The 12502-nt window shown below is 50.1% G+C and overlaps 2 protein-coding genes across 2 annotated transcripts; one reads left to right on the forward strand and one right to left on the reverse strand.

The window, feature by feature from the left end:
• Positions 1 to 585: 585 nt before the first annotated feature.
• On the forward strand, positions 586 to 7684 carry LOC123189290 (immune-associated nucleotide-binding protein 9). The gene is made up of 6 exons (XM_044601678.1): positions 586 to 784; positions 938 to 1223; positions 3239 to 3513; positions 3630 to 3794; positions 3871 to 3939; positions 7321 to 7684. The coding sequence occupies exons 2-6, from the start codon at positions 965 to 967 to the stop codon at positions 7495 to 7497; spliced, it is 945 nt and encodes a 314-aa protein (XP_044457613.1). The 5' UTR covers positions 586 to 784; positions 938 to 964; the 3' UTR covers positions 7498 to 7684.
• An 81-nt stretch (positions 7685 to 7765) lies between these two features.
• Positions 7766 to 11725, reverse strand: LOC123189289 (protein NRT1/ PTR FAMILY 4.3). The gene is made up of 5 exons (XM_044601677.1): positions 11424 to 11725; positions 11089 to 11306; positions 9993 to 10427; positions 8942 to 9057; positions 7766 to 8850 (listed from the first exon to the last, which is right to left on the reverse strand). The coding sequence occupies exons 1-5, from the start codon at positions 11527 to 11529 to the stop codon at positions 7983 to 7985; spliced, it is 1743 nt and encodes a 580-aa protein (XP_044457612.1). The 5' UTR covers positions 11530 to 11725; the 3' UTR covers positions 7766 to 7982.
• Between the last annotated feature and the right edge of the window lie 777 nt (positions 11726 to 12502).

Genomic DNA, 12502 nt, shown 5'->3' on the forward strand with positions numbered 1-12502 from the left:
TGGCCGAGCCATCGCAGCGCCGCCACCACCAGCCTGGCCGTGGGTTTGCTCCGCTGCCTCCAGATGACGCCGCCACCGCCCAAGCACACCACCACACTGCTGCCAGCTCTGTCCAAGCCCGCTGCCCTGCCAGACTCCATGTCGCGCATCCGCCGCCATCCTCCTCCACCAGCAGCCGCTGATTTGGCCAAGACGGGTCCCGCCACGAGAGAAACGCCGCGCCGCCACCGGCACGCGCGCTCCGCCATGACGACGCGCCTCCACCGGCCAGCGGCTGCGCTGCCCCACGCCAGCAGCGCCAGCAGCGCCATCCGACACGCCGGCCTCCGGGATCCGCCGTCTTGAGCGAAGAAGAGGCCCCCCGCGGCCCCCGCTCCAGCCAAGGGCGAAGGAGATCCCGCCGCCACCGGCACCGCGCGGGCTTTGCCCGGCGGCGGCGGGGGGAGAGGGAGCGGGTGGGGGTAGGTTCTGGCGGCTAGGTTTGGGGCGCCCGGGTCGCCCGCGGGGGAGCGACGCGGGGCCAAGAGTTCTTGGAGCTACGGGAGTACCCATAGGTGAAACACAAATTCGGGCGGAACACGAAGCGGCAGCTCAAAAGAAAAGCAGAGACTCCCGATGCATTTGGGTTTTCGCTGGCGCCGCTTCAGTTTATTCTTCAACTTCCGGGGCAGTGAACTCTCTCTCTCTCTCTCTCTCCTATTTATGCCCTCCACTCATCCATTGCTTGCGCCGTCTCAAGTCTTACCCAAGGAGCAAGGGTTTGGTGAGGTTTTCGCCTGCTGCCGTAAGTGATTCTCTTGTTCGTCCCCTCTTTTTCTTCGCTATATGACTTGGTTGTACATTTTTCTTTGCTTCCGCACACGCATTTCCATCTCGTTCCTATCCTACGAGTTGAGATTTTGGTTGGTGATGATGGGTGGAGGCCTTTTACTTGCAGATCCGCGGCCATTCCTCGATTTCGTCAATGGGCGGCGGGGGCAGTGACGGCGACGGCTACAGCGACTGGGCGGTGCTGCCCTGCCCTCCCCGCCTTGCCGATGTTAGTCTTGCTCTGGTCGGGAAAGTTGGTTCCGGCAAGAGCGCAACCGCAAATTGCATACTTGGAGACGACGCATTTGAATCGAAGGACTCTTATAGAGCTGTCACTGAAACTTGTCAGAAGAGAAGCAGGGAGTTCCACGATGGCTGTGCGACCCGTACCGTGAATGTCATAGACACTCCGGGTAAGCACTCTCAGTCAATCTGAGCACAAGACGCCCATAGTTACCGTGGAAATCCATATGTTTTCATTAATCAATTCCTGAAAGGACTGATGTATGATCTGAAAAATGGTTGCAAACACTGATGTTTGATCGGTTGACCTGTAGCGATTTGCAGCTACTATCCTTTTGTGATCATGCAGTGGAACATTTCCTGAGTTTGTTGAATGTAGATATGCTGTGGAGCATTTCCTATGGTAGTTAAACAAAAAAAACGTTACTAGTAGTAGTTAGTGCTGAAGAGCTAGTAAGCAGAAATTTTGTAGAAGAAGTCTCAAATTAAGGGGCAAGAGTCCAGTAGCTGTACCACAAACATCACAGGTATAGGTTTGCATATACCAAGCAATTTCCTCTATCAAGTTAAAATGATTAGGAGTACCAGGTGCTGTGTCTTACTTGTAAAGGGAGAAGTATATTTTTTGTCCCTAAACTCTTTCGAAAGTATAGAAATAGTCCCTGAATTCAAAACCGGCAAACTTTAGTCCCTCAACTTTTCAAACCAGATTACTTTAGTCCCTCATACCGCTTCGAGTGGTTTCCATCTGATGTGGACACGGTTTTGACCAAAAACTTGACACGTCACCTAGTTTGACCGCCACGTCACAGTTCATGTCATTTTTTTCAAAACACAGTGTCGGACAGCGTCGTCCATGATGGTCATGCGGCGGAGATAAAGCGCTCGAGCGGCCAGAGGAGCTCGGCGACCCAGGGCGTGGCGTTGGCAGACGAGTGACTTGGCCTCCCTGTTGCACGGGCCGTCGAGCAGCAGCCTGCGCCCGACGCGACGCCGCTGACCTTCTGGACAGGAAGCCTGAGCAGGAGGAGGAGCTCGAGGCGGCACGCCTGCCTCACAGGAGACCCATGGCCGCGCCCTGGTGCACCGGCTCATTGCAGGAGCTCGCGTGGTGCCCCTCCATCCATCCTAGCTACGGCCATGTCAAGCCCAACCACAACATGAATTGAAGAAGGGTAAGTCCGTAAGTGCAGACCTTGTTTTTATGAGGATCCCGCGCGAGCGGGCAGACTTGAGCCACCAGCGGTGGCAGCGACAGGAGTAAAAGAGCAGCTTTGGGAGCTTCACGCAGTTGACCCTGCCTTCAGCACTCTAGCAGACTAAGGGCATCCTACACAGGCCATCGTTCATCAGCCTCACCATGGACCGCCCATGGACCGCCCGGGCCGACGCGCACTGAGCCGCACCACGCTGGCTGCAGGCGCCGCCCTATTTGCTCGTTGCACACACTGCCGGGCGCCGTCGACACGCACTGCCGCTCGCTGACCATTATACCGAGCACCTTTCGTGCACGTGTCCGAGTCAAAAACCACACCGCGCCAGCAGAAAATCACCCTAAGCGAGATGAGGGATTAAACTTATCCGGTTTTGAAAGTTGAGGGACTAAACTTATTCGGTTTTGAAAGTTGGAGGACTAAGTTTTGCTGGTTTCGGAGTCGAGGGACTATTGCTATACTTTCGAAAGAGTTGAAGGTCGAAAAATATACTTATCCCACTTGTAAAATGTGAATATGCTTTTTCCTAGTGGACTTAACAGCACTGATACAACAATGATCCTTTTCTGTCATTACTGTTACTGTATGTGTTCATTTCTTTCATGACCTTTGTCCCGTGTGGACTCGGCAACGGCGACACTATGTGCCGTTTTCCCTCTTGGGACGTTGTCGTGGAGTTTAGGTGTGCTAGGTCGTAGCGTGGAGTGTGTTTAGTTCTCCCGGTGTTCTTTGTCGGTAGCGTAGTCTCGTGCGTATTGTGTGTGTCGTTTATCACAGGATCGGCTCTGTAAGAGGGTTATCTCACCACCTTGTATCGTTCGGCCGTATACTTCTTCCGATGTTGCTTTATATATAAAGTGGGGCGAAAGCCTGTTTCGAGAAGAGAGTTCCTTGCTTGTTTTGTTCTTCCATGTTTGCAAAATCTGCATGCACTGGCAATTCATTGAACTATCATGTTCTTTTCTGAATAGGCCTATTCGACATGGATAGTACAGCTGAAGATGTTCAGAAAGAGATAGCCAAGTGCATGGACATGGCCAAAGATGGCTTCGATGCTATGCTTATGGTCTTTTCAGCTCAGTCTCGGTTTTCTTGTGAAGATGAGAAGGCAATTGAGTCAATCAAACTGCTCTTTGGCAATGAAGTCCTTGATCACATGATATTAGTTTTCACACATGGAGATGTAGTAGGGGGCGAAAGCCGTTGGAAGAAAAAGTTAACTGACAGTGCCCCAGCATATCTCCAGGTTAATTTCATGTCTGTCGATCACTCGCAAAGAGCTTTAATTTTGACTGCATTTCATGATATCCTTGAGTCCAATCTGTTTGCATGTCGCTTACACTTGAATGCTCGTTTTTACAGGACATGGTGGACCTATTTGCAGACAGAGTTGTTCTCTTTGACAATAACACCAGTGATATGCAGCAGCGCGAGTATCAGCTCAAAAATTTGTTCCGTGCGGTGGATTTTGTCATATCAAGAAATCATGGCAGACCGTTCTGCAACCAGATGTTCACTCAGATTAAGGTAATTCAATGTTGAGTAGTATTATCTTTGACTGATTTTTCAGTTTTCACATCAGTGTTTTTTGTTCTCGTTGCAGGAAATGCATCCAGTATCCATATCAAATAAAGAGATATATGATGACTACCTTAAACAGATAAGCAAGATGGTAAGGGTTTTCTAATATATAATTTGAGTTCACCATGTAAATGTGATAATGTTTCCTGTTGAAGTTTTGCAGAATACTGTATTTGTTCCATGGCAGTGATTATATCTACACACACACACACACACACACACATACTAGTAATTTGCATGTGCTTTGCACGTCAGATTATTATGTAATAGAAAACACTAAACCATTAGAATTACAACTAAAGCACCAATGTTATGATAAATTCATGATGTAATTTTTAAAAGGGGTTTCTACTTTTTAGTGGGAACTCATGGAAGCTTTTTGATTCTTCACATCAGATCACAAAAATGCAACAATGCATTAGGCAAAGCCTTTATTTTTTTAAAACAAAAATGTCATGAATACCTTTTTGGGCATTTGTACAGTTCTTTCCCGGATTTCATAATTAACCTAGCAATTATATATTCCTTAATTAATACATCAACCATGAAATTTATACATGAGTTTGTAAAAATAATAATATTTTTGCAAAAATAATATAATCCATTGTGTTCTTCCATGTACTTAAATTCACACATGAGTTGTTACATTATTATTGTCAATTAGTTGTTATTTCTATAAAAAAGTGTTCATAAATCATGTTTTTGCAAATATATTAGATGAAAATTAACCTTCACAACCCCAACCGTCGTCTTTATTATAAGTAAAACTGTTTATTAACGCCAAAGCTCTCCCTTGCAACAGCATTACTTTATTGTACTCCCTTCCGTCCTTTTTAGTTCGCATATAAGATTTATCTGAAATCAAACCTCGTAAACTTTGACCAAATTTATAGAAAAAAATACAAACATTTAGAATGTGAAATCAACAACATTAAATGCGTCATGACTTTACTTTTCATATCGTATAAATTTAGCATTATAAATGTTAATATTTTTTCATATAAATATGTTTAAACTTTACGAAGTTTGACTTCAGATAATTCTTATATGTAGAGTAAAAAGGACCGGAGGGAGTACTTCATTTTAATTAACTATGTGGGGGAGTACATCTCTCTGAACCTATCCCCCAACTAAAAAATAGAAAAATATTCCCACTGCTTCTTCTGCACCGGTATGTGTGCATCTCTCTTTCGCTGTGCACTGTGCACTGTTCAGGCCGTCACCATCATGTGTGCACTGTGCAGGCAGTCACTATAGCCTAGCCTATGCACCACACATGCGTCGAGTGAAATGTCCAGAACCTGTCCACCACACATGCACACGGGGAATGGTAGCTGTCCGATTTGACCGATCTACGGCCAGGAATGCAGTTGACGTCTCATCACCGCCTCGCTGCTAGAGATTGTCCCCCCCCCCCCCCGCGTCGTCCGCTCTCGGGCGACCCGGGGGCGAAACCCTAGGCGCCGCCGGTCCCCCGCCTCCCCTTCTCCTCCCTCCCCGCCGCCGCCGGCAGCCGTCGTCGGGCTTGCCCGCGCGGCGGTAGGCGGCGGCGGGGGCTTCCTCGCGCACCTGCCTCGACCTCTGGAGAGCCCGCCCCCCACCCCGCATCGGGCGCCGCCGCCCGCTTTCCCTGGTGGCCGCCGAGGCCGGCCCGCTGTGGCGGCTGCCGCCGGCGTTGTCGCCCTGCGTCTATCGCCGGGGACGGCTCTGCCCATCAGATCCGGTCGCCTTGCTCGATCTGGCGGCTGGTGGGCCGCAGTTTGCCGGATCCGCCAGATCTGGCCGGCGTGGCCTTGCCTCGGCCCGGCTTGGATGATCGCGGTGTGGTGCTCCCTGGTGGCGGTGGTGTGGGTCGTTCTTCATGTTTCGACAGGATGTGTGCGGTGGATGGATGCCGGGGCGGCGGCCTCGGGCGGTGTGGACGGCGTTGCCTCTTCGGCGGGCGACGGTCGTGGGTGCTGGTGGTCCGCGACTTCGGCCGTGCGGGCGGCGAGGTCTCGGTGGACGTCTACTACAGTGGGCTGGGGTGCCCCGTCACCCGGCGTGCCTGCTGCGATGAAGTCCAACGCTTTCTCCGGCTGCGTGCGCTCCACTGGCCAGTCTTTGGCTGGGTGGATGGGATGGGGGCGGGACCGGGGGAAACCCTTGGCCGTCGGCGGAGGCCACGACAATGGCGGCGTCTTTGCTGGGCGTCGGTCCCCTTCTTGGAGGCCTTGTCGAGGTCCTTTCCCGTCCTTCACCGTGATCTTCCTTTGGGCGAAAGCTCTAGTTCCCCTTGCGGGCGACGGCGTCGTACCCTCGTCGCGCTCCTTCTTGAAGGCGTCGCCTGGGGTCCTCGGAAGCATGGTGGGTGCTTTGCGGTGCGTGTGAGGTGTTTGGCGGCGGCATTGTGTGCAGCGTTTCACCTATTCTCCGCCGGTCTTCGTCCTGTGGTAGTGCTCCTTCTGCTTGGAGATGGACTAGCGTAGATGGTGGTCGTCGTTTGGTGCCTTGATGGCGTCGATGGCGGAGGATCCTACCAAGGTTGGCACCTCAATCTGCTCTGAAGATGGACTAGTGGAAGATGGCGGCGACGACACATGTGAGTGCGTCAGACCGGATTGTGCCCCGAACCCGGTATGTGGCTCGGTCGGGGCCTCCGGCTTTAGATGTTAGGCTTAGGTGAGAGGTCTGGGTATTTGGTCCAGCTTGCACCCCCTTCATCATATGGATAGGAGTAGTGGCAGATGTTGCCAAGATGGCGGATTCAGGCATATTGTTGTACTACTTTGTAAGGTCCTCGAGAATAATCAATAAAATGGCCGTATACATCTCCCAGATGCAGAGGCCGGGGGTCATCCTCCTTTTCTAAAAAAAAACGGCCAGGAATGCAGGGATTCGCGGTTGTACAGTAGCATTCGTTAGGGTTTCGCCCATTTAACACCGTCCGATGCTGTAAATCAATGGCATGCAAGTCATGTAGGATATTCTGGGGACAGTTTTGGGTGTACCTATCATAGGTCACACTGCTACACTATATAGGATATAATATAATATAATATATATATATATATATATTTGCGTCTCTATAAATTGTAAAATGAATCTATTTATATAAAGCTCATATGTTTTGATGCAGTATGAATGAAAGTCATCAAACAATTGGACATGAAGTTGTGTATCCTAGGGATTTCAAGAAACCATATTTGGCCATAGACAATAAAAAAACTGATGAAAATACGCTCTTTTTTGAACTAGAGTGAGGAAAAAAAGAAAAGACCAATTGGACTCTCACTGTTTTCTGATGTAATTGATGACATGTCCGGCCGATTTGTAGCTTAATAGTATGTCACAGTATTGGATACAAACATCTATGATCACCTACGTTTACTTTTAAATATATTATAATTAACAAAATCAAGTGAGAAGTATACTTTTCTTATTGTTTTAATAATTTAATAGATTAAATACGGTTTGGAACCTGTCTTTATAGGTGGAGGAAAAGTTAAACAGTACAATTGCAAGGCTGGAAACCCAGCTGCACGAAGAGCAGAAAGAAAGGCAAGCCGTAGAGAACAGCTTGAGAGAAGAGATTCATGCACTGAAGGATAGCCTGAAGAAGGCTGAAGAAGAGGCCAACAAATCTAGCAGCAAATGCATCATTCTGTAAGATGGTGTCCTTGGACTGTTGGACAAAATTTGCAGCATGTATGAATTCTGTATGCTTCGCTATCTGGAAACTCCGTAACTGCTAGTAGTACTACTTATCGAGCATCGTGAAAGACCTGAACAAGATTTTGTTTTGAGTTTAGATTGAATTCTGTATGCTTGGCTATGATATGTACATCTTGCATGCATTATGTGTTCTGAAATTTGGTTGATTCTTGTTTCATGCCAAGTGAGGTTTGTGCTAGTCTGCTATCTGTTGCTTCATTCGCTATGTTGAAATAAGTTTTTACTGAAGACTATGCTTTGTGGTAGTAGAACTAGCATACATATGCTAAAGTACTTTCTTAGCCATGCTAATGTACTTTCTATTCCTTATCGAAGGAAACCTTCTTCTTAACCTAGCACTTCTTTCCCCGTCACTACTTTTCATGCATTTCTACATATATCTATACGCATATACAGGTTCAGTCTCCATGTAGTAGGTGTTCAGCTGATCTCCTTGGCATCACCCTCTGCTGCAATCTGAGCCGAGGCAGCATCAGAGCCATCGGCACCAGAGTTGTACCACCTTGCACATACCAGGTAGCAGAAGAAGTTGAGCACGCTGAGCGCAGCGAGCATCCAGTAGAAGAGGTCCAGCCTGTCCTTGTCGAGGTCGTTGTCGCCGAGCCAGCCGCCGGCGCCGCCGTGCCTCGCCGTGACCCTGTTCACCGTGGTCACCAGCACGGAGCTGAGGTAGAAGCCGAAGGCGTAGGAGCAGTAGGTGAGCGCGGTGAGGAAGGACTGCATGCCGGCGCAGGCCTGCTTGTAGAAGAACTCGATGAGCCCCACGGCGGTGAACATCTCCGACACCCCGAACACGAGGAACTGCGGCACGATCCACAGCACGGACATCCGCCCCCCGGACGCCGACAGGTCGCGGCGCCGGCGCTCGACGGTGGCGGCGGCGACCATGGAGAAGGCCACGGTGCCGAGGCCGACCCCGATGCGCTGCAACGGGGTGATCCCGGAGCGCGTCCCGGTGAGCCTCTTCATGAACGGGACGAGGAGGAGCTCGTACGCCGGGACGAGCAGGAGGAGCATGGCGTAGGGGATGGCCTGCAGCGACGCCGGCGGGACGCGGAAGGCGCCCCCGAGGACGGTGTCCATGGCGCTGCCCTGCTGCACCGAGAAGGTCTGCAGCTGCGCCAGCACGGTGTTGAACACGATGGTGCAGGCGAAGATGGGCGTCACGGCGAGGAGGGTCTTGGCCTGCTGCACCTCGGACACCGTGCACAGCCGCCATGGGCTCTCCGGCTTCGTGTTGCCCCCCTGCTGCTGCGCCGCGTCCCTGACGCACGCCTTGTCCAAGAACCTGCGTACATTGTTTCACAGCATGTCAGTCAGGCCGCAGAACGACAACTCAGAGCAATCTGGTCACCAGAACGATGGATGCGGCGCTCCACCTGAATTTGTTGCCGTGGCGGAAGCTGCCGGCGAGGCGTGCCGGCTCGCCAACTCCGGCGTTGCCAGTATTGGTAGGGCAGATTTGCTTCCTCTTGGTGAAGGCGGCGACGAACACCTGCAGAATTTATCAGTTCGCAGCAACTTCGTCAGTTTTTTTCTTTCTTTTGAAAACAGCAAGTTGCAAATCTGATGTAAATGATATTGCCACGCAATTGTATCTTGGTTAACAAAAAAAAAGTCCAATTCTACATTTCTGTGTCAAAATGATGTTAACCTCGTTTGACAAAAACAGCATAAAGCACGGCCCAATATTTTATCATTGTTTGCACAGAGAGAGCCTGTCATCTCGAACCAATGCTGAATAATGCAAGTGCGCACATCAGCACACGTGATTCAGCATACATAATCCGCAGTCAGTTCTGTCGTTATCAACAGGACCAAAACCGCTGCGCACAGAACTGACATCCTAACAGTCAATAAGTGACAAACCTTTAAGAACTGCACCACAGACACAACTTGCATTGCAGAGAGCACATCGTTTCTGGCTAGGTGTATCTGACTAGATCTGATCGGCAGGCAAAAATGTAAACTACTTGTACCTATCATATGGCCCCAAATTGCACAACTGTTGAATGTGACAAGGTGAGCATAATGCAAGAACAGCTGACTGACTGAATGATGACGAAACTAAGTCTACCTACTATTTCAAGAATAGCTAATCTAACCATAGAGTACTAGAGGGAGGGATATAGTAATGTGATCAGATCATTGGTCTTGGCCAAAATTCTTGCATATGCTGCAGTATCTTGGAAATTTCTGAAAAGGATTTTTTAGCAGAAAGGAGATGTTTGACATACTGTCATACAGCAACCTGCCACTAACCTAACGGTCCAAACTTCGTCCAATTTTTTTGAACGCGCAAAGTTTGTCAGAACACAAGCACTCAGCCAGTTGATTTTTTTTGTAGGAAAGACCATTAACATGTCCGTCTTTACAATCATTGAGTTATTACTGACTTAATTACTATAGTGAAGTGAAGATTATTGTTACCCTTGCAATAGGAGTGAAGATGCTGCCCTGAGGAGGTTTGTTCCGGTAGAAGGCCGCGCCGGACACCAGGCTGATGAGGCCGGCGGCCATGGCGGCGGCGGAGATGCCGAAGCCGACGTCCATCCCGGAGTGCGTCTGCACCCAGACGAGCGCTGTGAGCGCGACGAGCTCGCCGAGGCAGAAGCTGAAGTAGGCGGAGTTGAAGTAGGTGGAGAGACTCTTGGCATTGTCGGAGCCGGAGAACTGGTCGCCGCCGTGCGCGATCATGTTGGGCTTGAGGCAGCCGCTGCCGAGCGCCACCAGGTAGAGCGCGACGAAGAAGATGCTGGACTTGAAGCCCCTGGCCTGCTCGCAGCTGCCGTCCATGGACGCCATGTTGCACGGCGGCGGCTTCAGCTGCGGAAGGTGTGCTTGCACTGACAGTAGTATGAAGCCCTGAGGACAGATGAAAAGAAAACACCTACCAATAAAAATCCATTGCAAAACAGTACTAGTATTTCCGATTATATTCTTAATGAAAATGGCTCCATACATCATTCTAATGCAGAGGCCGGGGCTTTCCTTCTTTAAAAAAATATTCTTAATGAAAATATTTTTTTATTCGATTCCATATTTCCATTAATGGGGTTTTTTAAGGTAAAAGAAAAAAATGACTGGGATTGTGAGAGTGCCAAGTAAAGTAGGCAAGTAACACTAGCACAACTTTGTTTGGACATGTTGTTTTCAGGCAAGCCCCAACAACAACAACAAACAAATTCCCACTGGCGTGTGTGTGTAGTTGTACTCGCTTTGCTTTCAGAAAACAAAAACTACTCCTAATTACGAGTCATGCTGCGTGCGTTGAATTCAACCTGGTCCCAAAACCGGGTCCATGCATGGTGATTGGAGCCTTTTTTTATCAGGCCCATCCAAGTTCATCTCCCTTTACGTGAAAACAACAGTCAATCGGTCGGTCGCAAAGGAAAAACACCCTCACACGTTCCATCTTCCTCATCTTCTTGTCTTGAACTTGAATGAAACACGCGCAGGCCACCCATTGGTGAGCATAGATTGATAGAGAGATTACGCATATGCGGTAGTGAAGCAGGAGTAGTACCGATAGCTCGACGAAGCCGAAGGTGAGCATGGTCCAGAAGCAGCCGAGGTAGGAGTCGGAGAGGAAGCCGCCGAGGAGGGAGAGGAGGAAGATGGTGCCCACGAAGTTGGTCACCACGTTGGCCGCCTCCGACAGCGGGAAGTGCATCTCCCCGAACACGTACGTGATGAGGTTGTTCCCCACCGCCGCGATCGCCATGATCTCGAACGCCTGGATGCCTGCACATCAGCCTCACCAGTCAGCACGCGCGCGCGCGCCATGGATTGGATGGACATTGCTCCATCGCTCCTCCGTATAACAAGCCAACTTGATGTATAAGTAGGAGCACGACGTACCTAGGACGAAGACGGCGGCGCGCATGCCGCCGTGCCGGCCCGGCTCGCAGGGGCGGCCCCGCCAGTCGACGGAGACCTCATGCGCCGCGGAGCTCTCAACGTCCATGCTTTCTAGGGGTCAACCGGGTTAGGTAGGTAGCACCACTCTAGCTGAATGGCGAAGCTCTGCTCTGCTGCTGCTGTGCTGCGTAGGTAAATGCCATGTTGGTGGTCGGGGCATTATTTATAGGCGGCGGGGCACAGCACGGCCATGACTCTGCTCTCTCTTGCGAGTTGTGAATCAACGAATGCCGAAAGGGGCGTTGAGCTAGTGGCCTTCCCTTTCACGTCGGAATTTCGGGGTCGGTATCGCTCCATAGTGGCAGCGCAGTGCAGGTGTGCAGTGCCGCCCGCGATCGTGTGAGTGTGAGGAGCTGCTGCTGAGTTGGGAGGGCCAAAAGGCGCGTGCACACACATGCATCAGATGGCGTATGGATATGGATATGGATTGACTTGCTCTAATCGTTGGGCAGGTCCATGTACGATGTGTGTTCCTTGTTCTGCTTTGCTGGAAATCTCGACCAGCGGTCAGCTTCCAGGTCAACAATTTATTGTTGTTTTTGTGTTGCGGATTGACTGAGGCAGAGACGTTCAGATAGAGGGAAGTTGTTTCCTGACCCAAGTTTTGACTGAGATATACTGCTTTATCTATATTGGTGAGTTATTTTTTGTTTTTTTTTCTGGATGACCTATCAGTGAGGAGCTTGTGCGACAGCTAAAACCACAGCCACACGGCAGGATAACTACTTGATGGCCCCCTAAATATAGTGGAATTGATGTGTTTACCTGTCCTCGTTTCTGGCGCAGACAGTGACACGGTGCACCCGACACCCGTGCAGGTATTGGTTCTCTCTCGGGAGAGCTGAGGCAGGTACCCTAGCTACGTAGTACTCTGTACTCCCAGCACGTACCAGGAATGTCGATGGATGGAGGACCATCTAGATCGTGCAACGGGACAGTACATTCGTACATGCGGCAGATCGGATGCCTATTATGAACGATGTGATCAATGATTCGGAACGGAGATATATTTGACAGAT

The sequence above is a fragment of the Triticum aestivum genome, chromosome 2A (genome assembly GCF_018294505.1).
Source record: "Triticum aestivum cultivar Chinese Spring chromosome 2A, IWGSC CS RefSeq v2.1, whole genome shotgun sequence".
NCBI lineage: Eukaryota > Viridiplantae > Streptophyta > Magnoliopsida > Poales > Poaceae > Triticum > Triticum aestivum.